This window comes from Myotis myotis, unplaced genomic scaffold (assembly GCF_014108235.1).
Source record: "Myotis myotis isolate mMyoMyo1 unplaced genomic scaffold, mMyoMyo1.p scaffold_m19_p_7, whole genome shotgun sequence".
Classification (NCBI taxonomy): Eukaryota; Metazoa; Chordata; class Mammalia; order Chiroptera; family Vespertilionidae; genus Myotis; species Myotis myotis.
Genome location: NW_023416379.1, coordinates 73,899,614 through 73,920,254, shown reverse-complemented (window position 1 = coordinate 73,920,254; position 20,641 = coordinate 73,899,614). Strand labels below are relative to the sequence as shown.

Below are 20,641 nucleotides of genomic sequence, written 5' to 3'. Positions count from 1 at the left end.
CCCCTAGACTTTGCTCCCTAAGCACTAAGTAAACAAGTTATTTACCTTCTCTGGGCCTCAGTTTCATCATCCACAAAATGGGAATAATAACATGTACCTCATAGGGTTATTAAGTGAGTCACATAGAATAATTCTTATTACAAAGTAAGGCCTCAATAACTAGTAGTTATTAATATATGCACTTCCCTTATTTCCTGTATAAAAAAGTTTGTGAAACCAATACATTTTCCTATTTCATATTGCTCCACATAGGTACAAAATACTACTAAGCCTTTGTTGTATTAAATTATGAAAAGAACACTCATCGCTAAATGCAGGAGTGGGCAAAAGTAGGTTTATAATTGTTTGTATGAAAAATCATACAATAATTGATAAATAATAATACAAGAATAAACTTTGTCTCACACACTCACACTGTAAGCCTACTTTTGCCACCCCTGTATGTACTTAATTTACAACTGATTAAAATTAAACAGGACCTTTTCTTGCCATTGCCCTTGGCCAGTCACTGAGTCAGACATTCTCCTGGCTTTCTAGCAACGTCCACATGTGCCTGCCACACATTTACCCCACACAAGGGCAGTTCTGCTTGAATGACTTACAAAGACTTATTATGAAGTCAAATCTTGGCTCCCCTAGGTTGGCATGAGGAACGACAGAAACAGGCTCCCCACAGTACAGGAGCGAATGCTAAAGCAATTCAAAATTATTGCAGTTATGAAATAGTTTTTTAAAAGCTTGAAAGGGGCATTTTCTAAGCCAAAATCCCTAACTGTCACAGCGTTGGTAAAAAGTCCGCATGTAAAAACCTCAACTAAGAATCCGTGCACACAGAGCAATGTGCTTGCAGGTGGGCAAGAGGTGGAGACCAGCGTCCAGCTGAATGCCAGGTGAGGCAGCACTGTGGCTAGAGACACTGGGTATCTGGATGAAAAAAGGGCAACCCAAAGGCCACACCTGAGCAGCCCAGCACCTTACAGAGTCTCTCTGGCAGCTGCCAAGGGCAGCACAGGCCTTACTGGCCCAAAACCCTCCTGGAGGGGTTCAGCTACCACCCCGGACACCAGGTCCACTTCCCCCCGCCCCTGCTTCACCCATCCTGACACTGGTTTTGCAATCACACACACACCCCCTCGCACCAACTCTGATCTCTCCTTACTGTACCTCAGCTGGCTGGCCCATCCTCAGTCTAGACTGGCTCCAATGGGGCTCAGGCCTCACCGGTTTTTAAATCGATGTCTGCCAGTGACTGACTCTGGCCTCTGTGACAGCTCTGTGCCCCAACACCGTCTGTGAAACCCGTGCAACCACATTCCTTGCTGGGACACAGGTGAGTACACCGTCACTTGGCATAACAAGAGGAAAACCTAGTTATTTAACGTTAATCTGATGATTTGTTTTTTAAACTAAGAGGCTGACCACATCACGTGACAGTGTAGTTAACATTCTTATAAAAGAGGGTTCTCCACTTACAGGCCTTCTGGTCGCAGCGCCTTGGACGGAGTGGTAGAATTCCGGCTGGACGCGGCTGTTTTTCTTGATTCTCCGCTTCCTCGCTGAGCTGTCTTGCTCACTCGGATGATGAGCTTCCACCACAGTCTTGGCTTCCTCCAGACGGGCGGCCGCAGCCGCTGCAGCTCGCCTTCGAATATGCCGGGGGCTTGCTCTGAATCCCTGTGGCAGAAAACACAACCGAACAAATCCCGGTTTGTACTGAGTTCGCTGGGAAATGCTAAGGGGCTCCTTATAGAAAGAGCGCCCGAAGCCACCAGGCTCAGTGAGATCACTTATGTTCCCAAGGTGGGCACATGGAAGGAGGCTCAACATGCCAGCGAGATGCCTCCACCAGTGTTCTCCAAGGCACCTCCGTGGTTCAGGGCCCAGAGTTATTCCACTTTAAGAAGTGTTTCAATCCATAAACCAGGTCCCCCCCAGAAAAAGTGCAGGTGAGCCATTGCTTTACTTATGCATATAGAAATCAGACTACAGGAGAAGAGGGGCGTCTCCATTTAGACAAGAAGCAGGGCACCGGGAGTCGGAATGACTATTACTCCAGGGTAAATACTGGAGAGCGGACTCATTAAAGGAGGAAGCAGGAATGCAAAGCATCGTTATAAAATACCATACAATGTAGCTCTAAACTAAAGGGAGGCAAATGGGAGGAGTAAAGTGCATGGGTTTGGGGGTCAGATGAGCCTAGGTTCAAATCCTGATCTGTTAATTATAGCTACACACTCATTACACATTTATGAGTCTAACTTTTCTAATCTAAGAAATGGATAGCAGTCTACTCACAGGGTTAAGTTTTAGATACGGTAATAAACGTAAAATTCTAAGCACAGCATCTGGCAAATATCAGATGCTCGATAAATTGTAAATTTTGCTTCCCTTCTAGAGTAAAGTGAGGATATGGGCAACCTGCTAGCGATGGAAACAAGTTCAACCGAGCCCTAACATGCATTTGGAAATGTGCAAACGATTTTGGAAAATATCCAAAAATTAGTCTCTGTCCTATGTAGCTACAATTTATTAACAAGCAGGAAAAGAAGTCTAAGGCAGAGTTCACGAACATACCGGAATGTGTGCCCAAGGGTTAAAGTGGGCAGCTGAGGACTCATGGTGCTAGCAGATCTTGGCGAAGGAATCAATAAAGGAAGCTGAGAATAGTCTGTATTTGGCTGAGTTGAGTGGGTGGCATTTGAAGAATGAATAGAATTTATATTCCAGGGAAACAGCATAATAAGTAAGTAAGATGATAGATGGATAGAATATTTATGTAGCAATAAAGAACATTATTTGGTGATGTGCCAGGAGCTCATACAAGCTACACACGCAGTATGGTGGCAAAGTAGAAGGGATGAGGTGTTAATGTTCCAAGGAAGGCTTCTCTGAGATTGTGGGTCTTCTGAATTTTAAAAGACATATAAAAACTTAAAGATTGCAGTACAATGCAAAAAGAATGGAGCATAAGAATTTCCGGGGAGAAGCAGTATGACCAAAGGCCTGAGCACAATGCTGTGGGATACTGAAAGAGTCATGTGTACAAGAAATGCTCACTGAGGGCAAGGGGAGAAGGTCTGGAGTCGGATTATAGGGACTCCGAATACCAGGGTGAAGGATAGGAAGAAGAAGACAGAAGTAGGGAGGGGATGGCCCACAGGGTCCAAGCCAGCACTGAGGTCAACAGAAATAAATGAGGAGGAAATGCAAATGGATTTGGTCATAGTTTGGGTACTTTCTTCTCATCCCCAAACACATAGCCTGTTTCCATCCTTCCCTTGCGTGCAAGCTCAGCTGGATCCCCCGCAACCCCAAACAGTCCGTGCAGGTGAAGAGGAGAGAGCTGGGCCAATTGCTAAACTGTGTTCTAGAGCAGAAGCAGAACCAAATGTGTAACAACCACCACGGGCTGTTTTTAAATATGCTGTCGCCTGGACTTTTTCTTCCCCCCACCTCCCACCACCACCCTGCTCTTGCTCTCGCTCTCGCTCTTTCCCCCCTCCCTTCTCCTCTCTCTCCTTCCTTCTGAATTAGACTCACCAGGGGTAAGGCCAAGAATCTGATTTTTGGGCAAGCTCCTCAGCCAATTTTCAGCACTTTGAAGACAGACCCTCCAGGAGCCGAAGTTTAGTCTGACCACTAGGTGGCACTGTCACAGCCCTTGCACTCTTTCTAGTTCAGAAATGCATGCCTTGGTAGAAATCAAGTATTTGATACTGTACTAGCTTCTGTCATAGTAGGGTGAGTTAAGTGTGTCTTCGGAAAGAATGCAGATTCTCCTTCCCTTGTGCTCTTATGAATAAGAAACCAAATTTTGCTTAACTTGTATTATTACCAATAGTCCTCAGTGGCTTACAAATTTTAGAAACAGGAAAAATATATATATAAAAAACTCCTTTGAACTAACAAGAACAATTAAATCATATTGGTACAGCCATTCTGGAGAGCAATAACCAGTAAACCCACATCCCTGTATCTAGAGAAATTCTTCCAAGAATGTCTAAGAAGATAACCAAGCATTACTTATAATAAAAATTAGAGTTTAAATGTCTTTCCAAAATTTCAGTCATTTTCATTCCACATTCATTTTTTTCAAGATGGGGGCACCACCACCTAGGCCTCTGTGACTTCTCTCCTATCCAAATACATTTGTACTATGTTTAAATGACTTTTTATAAGCACTCTGGTACACTACGCAGATTTCAGCAAGACTATCTGGCTTTAAGTACTGCCTCTGCCACTTATTCCTTATGTGGTCTTGGATAGTCACTTAACCCTTTCCTCGTCTGGAAAGTGGGGTTCAAGCTAGCATGTATTTCATAGTGATGTTGAAAAAAAATAAATGAACTAATCTATGTGGAGTACTTGGAAGAGCATTTGGCACATATGCTAAATAAGTGATGTCTATGATTGTTACGTATATGACTTGTGTGAATAAAAGGTAGTCTTAATGACGAAAGTGTTATTAATCAGATGTAAAAAGGAAAATGAATCACAGCAGCTGTGCCTTGCTGACAGACACATATGAGGTACCGCCAAGATACAAACCACCCCTGATCATTAGGAGAGATTTCTTTGCCCAGAGAGTCCCAGGCACTTACTCTCCAGTAAGTCAAACTATCTGGGCTTGAATACGACCTCTGTCATTACTAGGTATGCGATCTTGGCCAAGTTACTTCTCTGTGTCTCAGTTTTCTCCATCTGTCAAATGCATATAATAATACCTCTCTCACAGAGTTACGATGGTGCTTAAATGAGATAATCCACATTAGGTACTCAGAAGAGTATATAGATTACAACAGTAGTCAATAAAGTATCACCATTATTACTACACTTCCTGGCTGTTAAAGTAGCAAGCCAGCAGTTCAGAGCTATGACTGCAAACACTGTAAACAGCACGAAGTCTTCAGTGGGAAGTCACCTTTTTTATTTCTCTAAACTACCGCAGAGAAGTATAGGTCCTTGGTTTATTACACTTGCTTGTCTTAATTACTGTAAAAAATAAGCCACAACTTTTAACAGAAGGAAATTTTCTTTTAAAACAGTAGGTGGTGCTATAACCCTTTATAGGTGTTAACTGGATTTGATGGCTGGTGTATAAAATCCATTCTCCCTTACGTGTTTGATCTTCCCTGGATACCCTTTAACCAATAGGTGATGGACACTTGCAAGTCTCTCAGTAGTGGACTTCTGCCACTTTTTAGGCTGCCCCATTTTATCAGCACCTTTTGAGTAATAACTTTCAACAAGTGCAGTCTTGATACATAGCTAAGTCAGGGTGCTCCACAGTCCACTCTAGATCTTGCCTCATGAGTAGGCACATGGCAAGGCGGAACCAAAGTCTCTCTGCTTGGATACTGAATACTACACGAGGGATAGAAAGACTGAGAAATCCGAAGGAGTGCATTAGTTCTGGTGGCTGCACCAAAGGCCTTCTAAACCTGCCTAGTTTTGTCTTTCCTAACCAGTCAGTCTTGCTTGTGAGTTCTATCCTATATTTATAAATAAGTCTCTTTTGGTTTAAGTCAGATTCTGCTGCCCACAAACAAAAATCCTTGGAGCATACTCTTTTTGTTATGTTTTCGGGCGGTTAGCTATTTTCTTCTGAGCTGATCACTCAGACTTAACCAGGCTGTTTGGCTGTGTAGAGTGGCATAAAAAAAGAGAGAAGATATTAATAACAATAAATGACTAAGCACCATTCAGGTGTTAATATTATATCCATTTCATAGGCCAGCAAACTGAGGGTTATCAGGGTTAAATAACCTACCCAAAGCCAAAACTTGCAATTAGAAAAGCCCACACTAGAACCCAGGGCTATCGAACTCTAAGCCCTACCACCCTGCTCTTATACAGAGATATTATAAGGCAGTAGTAATGCACTCAGAGCTAATCTTCTGGCACCAAGGAAGTGCTCACGAATATATACTGACTGATAAAAACAAGAAAAAGTGTACAAATAAAATACATGAGACGTAAATGGAAAAGGTTAACACTTTCAGGTAAGAATTTATGAGATCAAACCATCATCGAGTTTACTGATGAAGCATCTGAACAAATAGAAACTTAAGATGTTGAACCATTGAGCATTTACATACGATTGCTTTTGTGTTATTGTTATACCTGGAACACTAAGGCTTATAAATATATAAGATACAAATTGAGCATATGCAAATATTATGAAGCTTAATAAGCTGATGTTTATAAAGTATATAATAACCCTGTAAAAACTATGATTCTCCTCATCCAATGCTAGAAATAAACTGCAGAAGTTCTTGAATCTATGAATAAAATTCAAGGCAAATGGGGTGGGCAGTCAATGAATCTGGATGCGGAAAAATTATGTTTATTTTCACTAACCACTAATTTAGCATTATTACTCAATTATGAATGTAGGCCATAATCCTGGTATTACTAGCAGTATCCATGATTTTTGCCACCAGAAGAAATCACAAATATTTAAATACTAGAGGCCGGGTGCACGAAATTCGTGCGGGGGGGGGGGGGGGGGGGGGTTGTCCCCTCAGCCCAGCCTGCACCCTCTCCAATCTGGGGCCCCTCGGGGGATGTTCAACTGCCGGTTTAGGCCCAATCCCGATCCAGGATCGGGCCTAAACCGGCAGTCGGACATCCCTCTCACAATGCTGGACTGCTGGCTCCTAATCGCTCAACTACTGCCTACCTGCCTGCCTGGTCACCCCTAACTGCCCCCCCACCCCCAACTGCACCAGCCTGGTCGTGCCTCATTGCCTCTGTGTGCTGGCCTGATTGCCCCTAACTGCCCCCCCCCCCCGCCAGTCTGGTTGCCCATAACTGCCCCCCGCTGCCGGCCAGGTCACCCCCAACTGCCGCCTCCTTGCCATCCTGGTTGCTCCTAACTGCCCCCCCTGCTGGCCTGGTCACCCCCAACTGCCCCCCACCAGCCTGGTCGCCCCACGCAGCCTGCTGTTCAGTCGTTTGGTCGTCCCTCACTAACATCCCTGATAGCCTGGTCATAGGCAGCCATCTTGTGATGGTGTGACAGTCAATGTGCATCTTACCTCCTTATTATATAGGATTAAATTATTGTGGCTGAAGATATTTTGAAATATCACTTCTACTCAGTGTTACTTCAAAGTCACAGTAGTTAGTAAATCTGCCACAAGATCTTGTTATTTAATACATTAATAAAAGAATACATACATTGCTTGGTCAAAAATGTTTTTAATAATTCACCATTATATTTCAATAGAATTGGCTTCCCTTGTAGTTCTGTTTATTATTTTATAGATTTTAAAACATTCTGAGCCAAAACCAGTTTGGCTCGGTGGATAGAGCGTCAGCCTGCGGATTCAAGGGTCCCAGGTTCGATTCCGGTCAAGGGCATGTACCTTGGTTGCAAGCACATCCCCAGTAGGAGGTGTGCAGGAGGTAGCTGGTCGATGTTTCTCTCTCATCGATGTTTCTAGCTCTCTATCCCTCCCCCTTCCTCTCTGTAAAAAATCAATAAAAATATATTTTAAAAAACCAAAAAACATTCTGAGAATAAGTCCATGAGTTTCACCAGACGGTCAAAGGGATTTCTGTCCAGAATACAAGAAAATCTCAGAAATTTCTACAAAGAGTATATGACAAGAAACTGCTAGTAGCTCACTAAAATCCATATTTGCCTCTTTCTTGGACACAGCTCAACTACATTTCCCAGCCTCCCTCGCAAGGCCATGTGACTGAGTTCTAGCCAATGGAATGTGGAGATAAATAACAATGCCATTTCTGGACCTAGCCCATGAGCACTCTCCACAGCCACTTTTCATTCTCTTCTCTTTGGCCAGGATGACCTTGAGAAAAACCTTGAAAGTCACATATTAAAGATGTCAGTGCCTTCATCAGTCTGAGTATCTGCATGGAGGAGGCCAACCTGTTCAGCTACCTGTACCTTTAAAATATATATTTTATTGATTTTTTTATAGAGAAGGAAGGGAGAGAGATAGAGAGTTAGAAACATTGATGAGAGAGAAACATCGATCAGCTGCCTCCTGCACATCTCCTACTGGGGATGTGCCCGCAACCCAGGTACATGCCCCTGACCGGAATCGAACCCGGGACCCCTCAGTCCGCAGGCCGACGCTCTATCCACTGAGCCAAACCGGTTCCGGCTAGCTACCTGTACCTTTAAATGAGCAACAAATACATTTCCATTTTGTTATACATTAAAGTGTATGTTTGCTATACGAGTTTGCAGGTCTCTCATCAATGATTATCAAACTTTACTAAGCATAGAACCACCAGCAAGACTGATGGAAACACAGATTGCTGGGCTTCACCCTCAGAACTTCCAACTGAGCAAATCCTGGAAGGGACTGAGACTGCATTCCTAAGTCCTCATGTGCTGCTAATGCTGCCATCCCCTGACGGCAGTATGAGAATCCCTGCTCTGATACCAGATCCTGACCCTTACCCTATGGTTAGTGAGTAATCTGGGTCATAAACAACACTCCCCATTGTGCTGTGAGCAGCAGGACCCTTGAGATTAAAGCAACTTTGTCCTTTGTGGTTTTAAGAATCCTGCGTTAGAAGAATGGCCATAAAAGCCACTCTGTCAGCTAGATAAGAATATAATGTATCTAGCCCAACCCATGCTGCTCAGTGGTTGAGCGTCAGCCTATAAATCAGGAGATCTGGGTTCAAGTCCCAGTCAGGGCACATGCCCAGGTTGCAGCCTCAATAGGATGGATGCAGGAGGCAGTCGATCAATGAGTCTCTCTCATCATTGATGTTTCTATTTCTCTCTCCCTCTCCATTCCTCTCTGAAATCAATAAAAATATTTTTTAAGAGAATATAATATATCAAGAACTACCTTTCTGTTTTCAGAAAGAATGTATTCCCTGGCAAATATGGGATAATAGGGAAAAATATTGCTTTTAAAGTCTTCTAATTATTAATCATTCTTTGGTAAAGATCACTGGTTCCTGGAGATAGGATGATGGCAAAATGTCCATTTTTAATCTTTGCAAAGTCTAAGGAAGTATTAGACAAGTTTCTTTACTTTAGACAATTTCATAGGTTACAACTATAGTGTTTCTTTTATACTGACTGATACTATATAAACTGGTTATTAGCTTATATATAAAATCTGACTGGCAGAGAGCCTTGATGATTTTTTACCAATTTCAAATTAATCACAACTTAAATGCAGTTTGGTAAATAGAAATCTTTTCAATCTCTTACTGATTTCAAACATCCCCTTTGGGACATATGCCCCCACCTCCATCCTTGCTGCCTGGGGGGAGTGTGTTTTGTACAATAACATTCCCCACCCCTACCTCCAGGTCATGGTTTCTGGGTCTTGATACTTGGTCAGTGTCTCTCACTTGAGAGTTCAGTAGAGAAATACCAAAAGCCTGGGTCACTCAGCACAGAAGCCGAAACTGGAGGAAAAATCATTTTGTTGGTATATATATATGTGTGTGTGTTTGTGCATGAGCGCAGAGCCCAGGATTCTTATTAAAATACATATTTTAAATTTCTAACAAACTCCCAGGGCATCTCAATGCTGCTGGCCTGTAGACCAAACTTTGGGTAACAGGATGTAGTGGCCTGATGGAGACTGTGTGGCCCTTGTATAGACTGAGGGTAACAAGTACAGAAATCACGGTGAGTAGAGAAAAACAACAGATAGTAAAAGGAAAAGCAGCAGCTAGTGGAGTAAACCTGAGTCCTACCTTTGGCATTTCACTGCAGGGAGGGAGCCTGAACTCCACAACCAACTCCCAACTCTGTGAAGCCAGGCCCTATCATGAGTCTTTTTTCTTAAAGTCCTTTAAATTACACATATATCCTTACAATGTGCCCTAAAATACAGTGGGTCTCTGAATGAGCTTAAGATACAAAATATGGCCTCCATGGTAGGAATGGGGAAAAGATAAAAGGAGACTTTGAGGTTGAAACTACTTGAGATATAGTATCTTCTTTAAGGAGCCTGAAGTGCTTTTTAATCATAACTGTTAGATTAACTAAGCAAGGATCACAGGGTACACTCAGAAAACTAACTGTATCCTCTCTCCTGGGTGTCCTTCAAACACTCAATAAGGGGTTAGTTTTCTCCCAACCCTACATAAAATTTGGGGTAGATCCTGTAATTTTTCTGGTCTTTCTCATATAATTAAAAAGCCTCTAGCCACTTCTAGTCACCAAAACAGTACCATTCCAATGAGGTCATATCATTCCTCCTTGCTTCCTCTTGGACAGGATTTAAAGTGAGTCCAAGTTCTTTCTCCCAAGAGATCCATGAAAAATACGCATGCATCCTTTGCCCCAGCCCATTCTGGGAGAGCCAGCCACCTCTGCTCACCCAACCACTAGAGCAGCCAGTCAGGTACCGTCTCTGGTCCTATGGGATTGTCAGTGTGGTGTGGTCCCAGGCTTGGCACACAGACACTGAGGGCACAAGTCCAGCTTTCCTAGTGGTCTCCTTAATGCTGCTCTCACTAAGGCTTAAGAAGATTTGGGGTGAGACTCAGTGCACTGTTGGGACTTTTCTAGTCTCTATCCCTGAGCTATCCAGTAGGATAGCCACTGCCCACATATGGCTGTTTATACTTAAATATTAATTAATTAAAATTAAATTAAAAATTCAAGCCTTCAGGTCCACTAGCTACATTCCAAGTGCTCAATTCCACATGTGACTAGTGGTTACTTACTGGATGATGCAGATAAAACATTTCCATTATCACCGGAAGTTCTATCGAACAGTAATGCTCTAACCTCTCATAACTGGATCCTCAGCCTTTATCCATTCAGCCTAAAATTGGTGATGGGTGACTATAAATATCAGGGTAGGCGAGCTGCTGTAACAGGCAACAACAAAATCTCAGGATCTGTACCCAATAAAAGTTCATGTCTCTCTCACGGCAGTCCCATGTGGATCAGCAAGGAGATAAGGGCTCTGTGCCATGCATTCAGGGCACCAAGCACCTCCCATCCTGTGGCTCGTGAGGCCCTCAGTGTCCTCTCTCCTCTGCTCATTTATGGGAAAAGGCCCAGGATGGTGTGTGGATGGTTTCAATGAGCCGGGCTTGCAAACAGCATACATCACTTCTTCCATTTCATTAACTAGAACTCAAGTACATGGCCATCACCTAACTGTAGAGAAGCTGAGAAACATAGAGAGGCCATGGATCCAGAAGAACAGAACACAGATACTGATGAGCAACAGCAAACAGAGCCAGTGGCAAAACCAATTTTACAGCCACTTCCTTTGCGAGTCCTGCCTAGGGGTCTAGCTCTTCTCTCTGGCACTGTGCTCCTTACCAGCTACAATACTTGGCGCACAGACAAAACTTAGACTAAAAGAGTTCCATTTACACATCTGATTACATGGCCAAATACCATGTGAGCCCCGTTTATCTAATACTTTTCATCATTGTCCAGCTGGGTAACTATATCCAACACTCTCTAACTCTTAACAGTTGCATAAATAATAATAATTTCTAGTTATCAAGCACCTCTATGTGTCAGACACTGTGCAGGCATCATCTTATTATTTCTTGTGGTATTCCTCAGAGGTAGACACTATTTTAATGCCTGTTTTACAGATAAAAAATAGGCACTTAGATGTTTGCATAAGACTTAGTGTCTGCCCTGGAATTGAAACTCAGGTGACCTGGCCTGTCCTCTCCATCAGGGGTCAGTGAACTCTGGCCCTCAGGCCAAATCTGACCTACTACCTAGTTTGCAAAGTTTTATTGCAATACGGCCATGCCCATTCATGCACATATTGTCCGTGGCTATTTCTGTTACAAAAGCAGGGTTGGTCGTTGCACGATAGCTCAGATGGCCTACAAAGTAAAAACTCTTCAAAAAGTGGCCCTTTACAGAAGAACTTTGCCAATCTCCGCTCCCCAGTGTCCTGTAGGGCCTTGAGCACACTGCTTCGATCACAAACTGAAAGTAATCTTGACTCGATGTTTTGGTCTCCTAGTATGTCCTCTCCAACAACACCCTGGTCTGTGAAGTATAAGATCAGTCTAATTTCACTCTGGCAGCCACGTCTACTCCATCTGTTTGTGGATTCACAGGCAGATTAAACAACATGTTATGCTGTTTCGTCAAACACATGTTACTACCCAGGGACACACTTGCATTATTTTTCTAACAATAATTATGCCTATTCCGGATGATTTATTTGCATATGGACTATTATTACCCAGCAAGAGGTTTGCAAAAATTTCTCTGTCAACTCTACTGCTTTAGGTACACCACGTTTCACGCCATGACCCTTCCCACCGCCTGCTTTGGTTTTTAGAGATAAAACCATCAGCAGAGTGACAGTGAACAGTGAATTTTACGGGCAACGGCTGTCCAGTGAGGCAAGGCTTATTTGGTTGAAACCGACCTATCCTCTTATTTTGTCTCAGATGGAATTCATCAAGATCATGTTTTGTACCAGAAGGAACCATGAAAAGAAAATAAATGTTTGACTTTTAAGAGAGTCTAAGAACGTGGAACGCACATTGCATTTGTATTAAGATCAAGTGAGAAGTAGCACGGAAATCTACTACCCACAAGACTACACCAATGGCTGCTGCGGGCACCACCCACATCTCACCTTCCTGAGGGAGGCGCTCGTTTCCCCAGCTACTAGGACTAGTGGCCCTGGTTTTTGCTGAATCCCGACCACACCCACTCCCCTGGGGCCAATGCCCACAGCAGGAAGGGGGAGCGCTTGCCTCAATTAGGAGCAACTCTTCAGAGACTTCGTGGCATCCCGTGAGGCCTTTGCTGCATGTGCATCACCATTCACCTCGGCCCTGTGCCCAGTCCCCATCCCTAGAAGTACTATTCTGAGGGCACTCCCCCAGTCAATCTCCTGCACATAACCTCCCTCTCAAAGTCCATTCCCTGGGCCCCCGACCTGCGACCTGTGACCTGCGACAGACACTACTCTCGTGATTTCCTAGAGAGTGCCACCAGTAACTTCCCAGCCGTATTTAACACTCAGTGGCAGGAAGGAATCAGCAATAAAGAGTTTCTACAAGACAGCAAGTCCATCAGTACAAAAAATGTGTGTAACAGCAAAATATCGGGCAGTATATGCATCACAATCAGGTAGCAACAGGATACAGAAGCAGCAGCTATGGGAGGAGTGAACTGGGGAGGAGACGACTGAAGAGGGAAGCTGAAGCCCCTCTCTCAGCTGAGGAGGGCAAGTGAGGAGGCTGCGGGTGGGGGGTTGGGGGGGCAGCGAGCTGCTCTCAGGCAGCCGAGCTCAGCCAACCAGGCATCCAGCCCAGGGCACAGACAGTCCTGCGCAGTGACAGGCTCTATAAATAGCAAAGCAAGCAGCAAATCATAGCCCAGCCTTCATAATCACAGACTGAGGGGGCCTTCAGACGATTCTGTCAATGCAAGTACAATCTGTTTGCATGCAGCCCCTTTCGGAGCTGCCCACTCACAGACATCCTCACTAGCGACCATGTCTACAGATAAAAAGCCATAGTTTGAAATACAAATGTGTCACAGACAATGTCCTTGTCCAGATAGAAAGCTGGGTAATATAAAATAAAGAAACATATTTTATGGGAGGTTTACCACCTCCCAATTGCAAATACTGAGAGGCCAAATAGCATTCAAACAGTAAGATTTCTGAAGTGGTCAATGGTCACACTAGGCAAAGGCCATGAGTCACACCAACCAAATGTCACAGAGTCATTAGAAAGAAGGCAGCATGGGGTTGGGGGACAGGGCAGGATGAGAAAAAAAGAGCCACAGAAAGTGTACTGGGAGGAAAGGCAAGGAAGGTGGGTGAGGCTGTAGTCACCCTGAATGTTCAGGAGAAAACATAGGGGTGGGAGCAAGATGGAAAAGAAGAGAGAAAACTAGAGGAAAATAACAAAGGGGGGGGGGGCGTAAAAAACAACTTGTGCTAATTTGCAACAAGTCACAGCAAAGCCCTGACATGTGGTCACTAAGTCTTTTTCAAGGTCATCCTTAAGTGCCTTTTAAAACCCATTATAAAATCAGAGTCTTTAAGAGATGGGTCAATTTATCAGACAATGCATCAGAAACAACTCAAGACACAGGAGAGGACAATGAACCAAGACCAAGAGGTCAAAATAAAGCCTGAAACACAAATACAAACCTAACTGCTATCACTGGACAATAAAGGAAGAGAGGTGATTAAACTAACCGTACGACTACAGCTATATCAACAGACTCCCAATGAGCTAATTAATCTCAAGTAACGACTTAATCTTCAAGTCCAATTTATTCCCAGTAAGCTACTACTTCTATAAGAAATTCCTAAATTGAGTCCAACCCTATCATGGGCTCAGGCAGACTCAGCCACAGGCAGATGGGGCCTCACTCATTCACCTGGCAGACAGGTGAGGGGGGCAAGCAACAAGCCAGGCCTGCTCAGGGTCATGAGTCAGTACAGGCAAGACCAATGAGTCCGCAGAGCCGTCAGAGGCTCCAACCATCAAATACTCAAAGCCAGGCCGGCAGGAACATTAGGGCACGAGGAGGTTAGTTCAAGCAGAGCAGGGCCTGGGCAGCCATACCTGGTAGAGGCCCCAAGACCCCTGAGTGTTCTAACCCTGTTGCTCGCCTCCCCACCACTCTTGCACCTCTCCCAGAATCTAGCAACAAAAAGGTTCTTCATTTGGCATATGTTCTGATTGGTGAGCGCCCACTTTCTACTCATCGTTAAATACTATTTTTACCATCACCTCTACCAATGTACAAAGTGAAAGAAAGCTATTCAGGCCCAGCCGGTGTGGTTCAGTGGTTGAGTGTCAACCTATGAACCAGGAGGTCACGTTCGATTCTCAGTCGGGGCACATGCCTGGGTTGTGTGCTCGATCCCCAGTGTGGGACATGCAGGAGGCAGCAGATCAATGATTCTCTCTCATCATTGATGTTTCGATCTCTCCCTCTCCCTTCCTCTCTGAAATCAATAAAAATATATTTAATTTTTTTAATAAAGCTATCAGGCTTTGGGGCTGGAGTCCAAGGCAGGATTTCAAGTCCCAAAGGTGAGCAACAGTACTAACACAGGTAGGTGAGGTAGTCATTTACTGAGCCAGCAGGCAAGGAGTCGGAGGATGAATGCCTGCAGGGCTTACCATCAAGCCCCAGGCACAATGCCTCAGAAGCAAGCCTAAAAACACGATGGACAGAGGCTTTGAGCACAAACTGCTCTGATCAGAAATGTCTCAGGAACATCGGCAGCCCCCACTGAGGACACACAGAGCAGGAGGGACTGACCATTCCTGCCCACAGTCTGGAAGCTGAACCGTTGCCCCTGCAGAGACTAATTGAATGTGCACTTGGTCTGCGTTCAAGACTTAAATGCTTTTCTGGCAGCACATTCCTTCTCAAAATCTGCTTAGTCCAAAGACATACTTATCAGCAAGAAGAAGAAAAAACATTTTCATGACCTACAGTCTTCTGATAATTTATACTAAGTAAAGAGAAAGAGAAAATAAAAGAGCAGAGAGAGCTAACGGGACAGGGTCCAAACAAAGATGGTAAATTGGGGGTTTGTGTGAAATATTTGTGGCTAGTCCAGTTTGGCATCCTTTATTGTGCATATCTGCTCTTTGGCATATATCATTTGGACAGCAGCTAAATCTGCATTAGAGGTCACCTTGAACGCACTCTTTTTCCTAAGGTAGTAATATTGAATAGTAGCTAAAAGCTTTAAAGATTGTGTTACCTTCTCTTGCGGTCATTTGGGCAAGAGCTATGAACTTTTTAACCTAGATCATGTGATCCTGTTGACTTTTTCTAGTAGATTGGTTTCAGTGGTGTTTATTTTAATGAGGTTTTTTTGTTTGTTTGTTTGTTTTTTACAGCATTTACCACAGTGAAACTTATCTAAAGTGTATTTGTGGATATGAAGGCTGAGACATGCTTCTTTTTTCTTTGAATTCTTCATTTTTCCTACTTATATATGGCACGATGTATATTTTCAATATGTTTTGGTTTTTCTTTTCTTTAAGGATCTATTTGTTGCCCTGGCCAGTATGACTCAGTTGGGGTCATCCAGTGCACCAAAAAGTTGCTGGCTCGATTCCTAGTCAGGACACATGCCTGGGTTGCAGGCTTGATCCCCAGTAGGTGGCGTGCAGGACACAGTGGATCAATATTTTGTTCTCACATTAATGTTTCTCTTTCTCTCTCCCTCTCTTTTCCTTTCTCTCTAAAAATCAATAAAAATATTTTTAAATATATATTTGTCTAAAACTTGCAGAAAAGAACAAATTAGAAATTCAAATCCACCAAAAGGAATATTCCACACTCACTCATTTAAAACTATATAAACAAGTTAATGTCCCTGTTTGATACCTCCAAATACATCTCTCCAGAGCAACACTGTGAAGTTAGTAAATATCACCATGATTTTTTTTCCAGTACAAGTGCTTTCTTTAAAAACAAAAACTAATTTTATGAGATAGGAGAAGGGGGACCATGACATTCCATTTAATGCCAAACTTTGATCGAATTGGTTTCCATTATATTTGTGTATGCTTTTTATTCATAGGGATTAAGGATAACTGATTGTGGCACCTTAATGGTTGGCTAATTTTATTTTTTAAAAATTACCTTTATTGTTGAAAGTATTACAGATATGGTTGGCTAGTTTTAAAAGCTTTCTTAGCATAGTACTATAGGACTGGCAGGTCACAAAAACTATATTAGTCAAAATAGAATTAAATAGGGAGAGTGTTGCTTCCTCATTGAATCCTGCAGAGATTGGCAGAGCCAACAGTCACCAATTCAAGTTCACCCCACCCCTCTCCAGGATGGCAGAAGATGAGAAGAGGAGAAAGGCACCAAGCTTCCCAGATGACTGAGGCTGGGGGCTGGGGAAAGAGGAAGGTGCAACAATGACAGGGAAACAAGAAGACAAAGCTCCTCTGCTTAGATGCAGAGGCCAAGAAGAAACAGAAGAGTTAAAGAATAAAAGAGATCTTCTCGGCAGGCGTGTCTCAGTGGTTGCCCGTTGACCTCTGAACCAGGAGGTCACAGTTTGATTTCCGGGCAGGGCACGTGCCCGGCTTTCGGGCTCCATCCCCAGTGCGGGGCATGAAGGAGGCAGCTGATTGATGATTCTCATCATTGACATTTCTATCTCGCTCTACCTTCCTCTCTGAAATCAATAATATATATGATCTAAATGCATGGGCTGTGACCTGGCCCTTGGTAGAGACTAGAACTTTTACTGGAATCCAGTGTGCACTTATTTCAATGAAAAGAGGCAGCAGTGGTCTCCACACTGTGTACCCCTTGGAAAGGAGGAGTAACTCTCTGGGGAGGATACTGTTTCTATCCTGCACCCACATTCCCCATGCCCTCAAGGAAGACAAAAAGGAGCTCTGTGGGATAGAAATGATGACGCTAGTATTGGTTTACAGGTAATAGTTAACCTTCTTACGAAACCAAACTATCTAATCAAAAGGAATAGCACGGCCTAGCTGGTTTGGCTCAGTGGATAGAGTGTCAGCCTGCCAAGTGGAGGGTCCCAGGTTTGATTCCGGTCAAGGGCACATGCCCAGGTTGTGGGCTCGATCCCCAGTAGGGAGTGTGCAGGAGACAGTCAATCAATGATTCTCTCTCATTGATGTCTCTATCTCTCTCTCTCTCCCCCTCTCCCTTCTTCTCTGAAATCAATTTAAAAAATATTTTTTTAAAAAAGGAATAACACTTCTGAGGTAAGGTTTATAAAATCAGTAAATTTATACTGTCACCGTCAAACAATTTTCCTCCCTTGGGGGTAATGCTAACCTCTTTAAAAAGACTGATTGTAACTATTGATGCGATTCAGTAATAAGTACAGACATGTATGCCAATCTTCTCCAAAATCGTCCCTATGCAATTCAGCATGACTAAAAATAGTTGGATGCATTGATAAGAAAAGTAGAACATAAAATATCTACCTAGAGAGTACAGAATAAAGAATTCATTAAGATGTGCTTTGGGCAGGTAACATCAGGGAAGCAGCAGAATAAGGATACCAATGTTTATATGTTTCTGAATAATTCTGGTGGCTAAGGTGGTCCAAAAAATTCTAAATCCTCCCTTTTTCACCCAAACGCAGATTGCCAATTACAATTTTCCCAGCAGCTCAGGATGGGGGAAAATTCAAGCTAAACATAATCCCAGGCTCCATTTATATTTATACTTGCCATATGGAGGCATCATGGAAAGAGCTTTTATTTCCCTCGAACCCTTCAATTTAATCCTTGCCTTTCAGGTCATCTCATCTCCCCACAGACCTATTTTTAGCATCCCTTATTACTCCCTTTGAGTCTCTATCTCTACTTTCATCATTTCCTGAAGCAGGACAAAATTTCCTGACGCAGGAAGGATAAACACAAAAGTCTTGATACAAAAGGTGAATTATTATTATAAAGCGACCAGAGGATTTTAGGCTTTCACAGACAGCCTTGAAAACTGCCTTTCTGACTTATTCCAATAGACACCTTCTACGAAAGCAGATTTAGAAAGTGTGTTGCCAGAAAAGCCTCTGCAATATAAACATAAATCAAATATAAATTAAATTCACGCTGAATGAAAACACTGTTTATTTTTATACCGTGCAGCTGGGTTATTAAAACCCACCTTTTAGCATCTGGCACATGGTACTGAAGTTCCCTCAGAGTCCATTTACTCATTTGCCATTCATCTTTCTTTTTCTCCACTTTTACTTGGCTTTTATTTATACAATAATTCACCAAATTTTTTTAATCCTTACCCAAGGATATATTTTTTATTGATTTTGAGAGAGAGAGAGAGGAGAGAGAGAGAAACATTGATAGGTTGCCTCCCATATGCACCCCAACAGGGATTGAACCTGCAACCTGGGTATGTGCCCTGACTGGGAATTGAACCTGCAACTTTTTGGTGTATGGGACGACACTCCAACCAACTAAACCACCCAGCCAGCGCTCACCAAATACTTTTTGAGGCCTCCTATGTGTGCAGCACTGTACTAAGCATGGAGAACAAGAATGAATACACAATGAACATACCCTTAGGAGCAACCAGTGGGGAACGCAGACTAAAAATCAAGTAATGCAATGAAGGTAATATGAAGAAGTATATTCAGGAGACCTTACTGGACAATTGAGGAGGTGGTCAGTTCAGAGGATTGGGTGAGGGGAGGGGTCACAACTTCAAAAGTGAGTAAAGATTGAACAGAGTCAAGGGCAAGGAAAGGCCTGCTGGTCAGAGAGAAGAGGAAGCATAAAGGCATTGGAAATAAGAGATGAGCTAGGAGACGAGAGATGAGATCAGAAACTTGATGAGGTATTATTTCATCTTTTCCTTTACTCCCTCCAAGGTAGTTAGGTGGTGACCTGATGTTTTGATTGCTTTTTAAGAAGGCTGGAGACCCCCTAAGGTTCTTGAATGAAAAGCTTATTAAACCTGTGTAAGTCAATGGGAGGATACACGTTTCTCAACCTGGTACCCTTGTACCTCTCCTCAAACATAAATATACTTGGAGAACTTTAAAAAGACAAAGATGATGCCAGACCAGTGTGGCTCAGTGGTTGAGCATCAACCTATGAACCAGGAGGTCATGGTTCGATTCCCGGTTAGTGCACATGCCCGGGTCGTAGGCTTGATCCCCAGTGTGGGGCATGCAGGAAGCAGCCGATTAATGATTCTCATCGCTGATGTTTCTATCTCTCTTTCCCTCCCCCTTCCTCTCTGAAATCAATAAAAATATACTTTTTTAAAAAGACAAAGATGATGCAAAACATAAAGTACCAGGACCCAAGATACTGTCATGACCATATGCATAATTCTACTATTAAAATGCAAATATTTCTACACAGGGTTATATTTCAAAAACTGTATCAGTTATTAGTCGGTAACCTCAGCTGGGACTGGTTTCAGAATAGGATGGGGAAGAGGAACAGGTAAGAGAGTTACTTAGAGACATAAAAACAACAATTACGGGATTAAAAAGGCACAGAAGACAGTTTGGTTTGGGCCAATCCACGTACCCACTAAAGCTTTCCATATGGAGGGTCATATGATAATATTTATCAAAACTGAGATATATATAAGCCCTGGCCACATACTATTTTGGTTAGAGCATCGTCCTGATACACCAAGGTTGCAGGTTCAATCCTCAGTCAGGGCACATACAAGAAGCAACCAATGAATGCATAAATAATTGGAACAACAAATCAATCTTTCTCGCTCTCTCTCTCAATTCTAAAATCAATAAATAAAATTTTTTTAGAAAACCTGAAAAATATAAACTGTGACCCCATATTTCCCCTTCTGAGAGTTCATCCTAAAGATAACATTTGCACCCTGTGAAATGACTCAAGTTTTACATTTAAGCATTGTTTATAATAATGAAGTATTAGAAAATTAACTATATGTCATTAACAGGGGAATGGTTAACTAAATTATGTTCATGCATCCAATGGAATGCTATGTAGCTATAAAAAGTAGAGTGCTATCCTCCAAAAGCTCTCAAAGAAACACTAAATGAATAAATGAATTAAATGAATAAAATGAGGTGTAAACATTTATACAGTATGTTACTATCCTTTTTTATGTTACTATAAAAAAGGAGAAAAATAAAATACTTTTATGTCCTTGAATATAGAAAAATATATCATGAAAAGATTCACA

At 42.8% G+C, this 20,641-nt stretch overlaps 1 protein-coding gene across 4 annotated transcripts in view; it reads right to left on the bottom strand.

The window, feature by feature from the left end:
* The window catches only part of DST (dystonin), a 436,322-nt gene that overhangs the window by 382,602 nt on the left and 33,079 nt on the right, over positions 1–20,641 (bottom strand). For all 4 annotated transcript variants that reach the window (XM_036318479.1, XM_036318478.1, XM_036318495.1 and 1 more), the window contains exon 3: positions 1,474–1,674. In XM_036318479.1, coding sequence (XP_036174372.1) covers positions 1,474–1,674 — 201 coding nt within the window. The remainder of the gene's footprint in view (positions 1–1,473; positions 1,675–20,641) is intronic.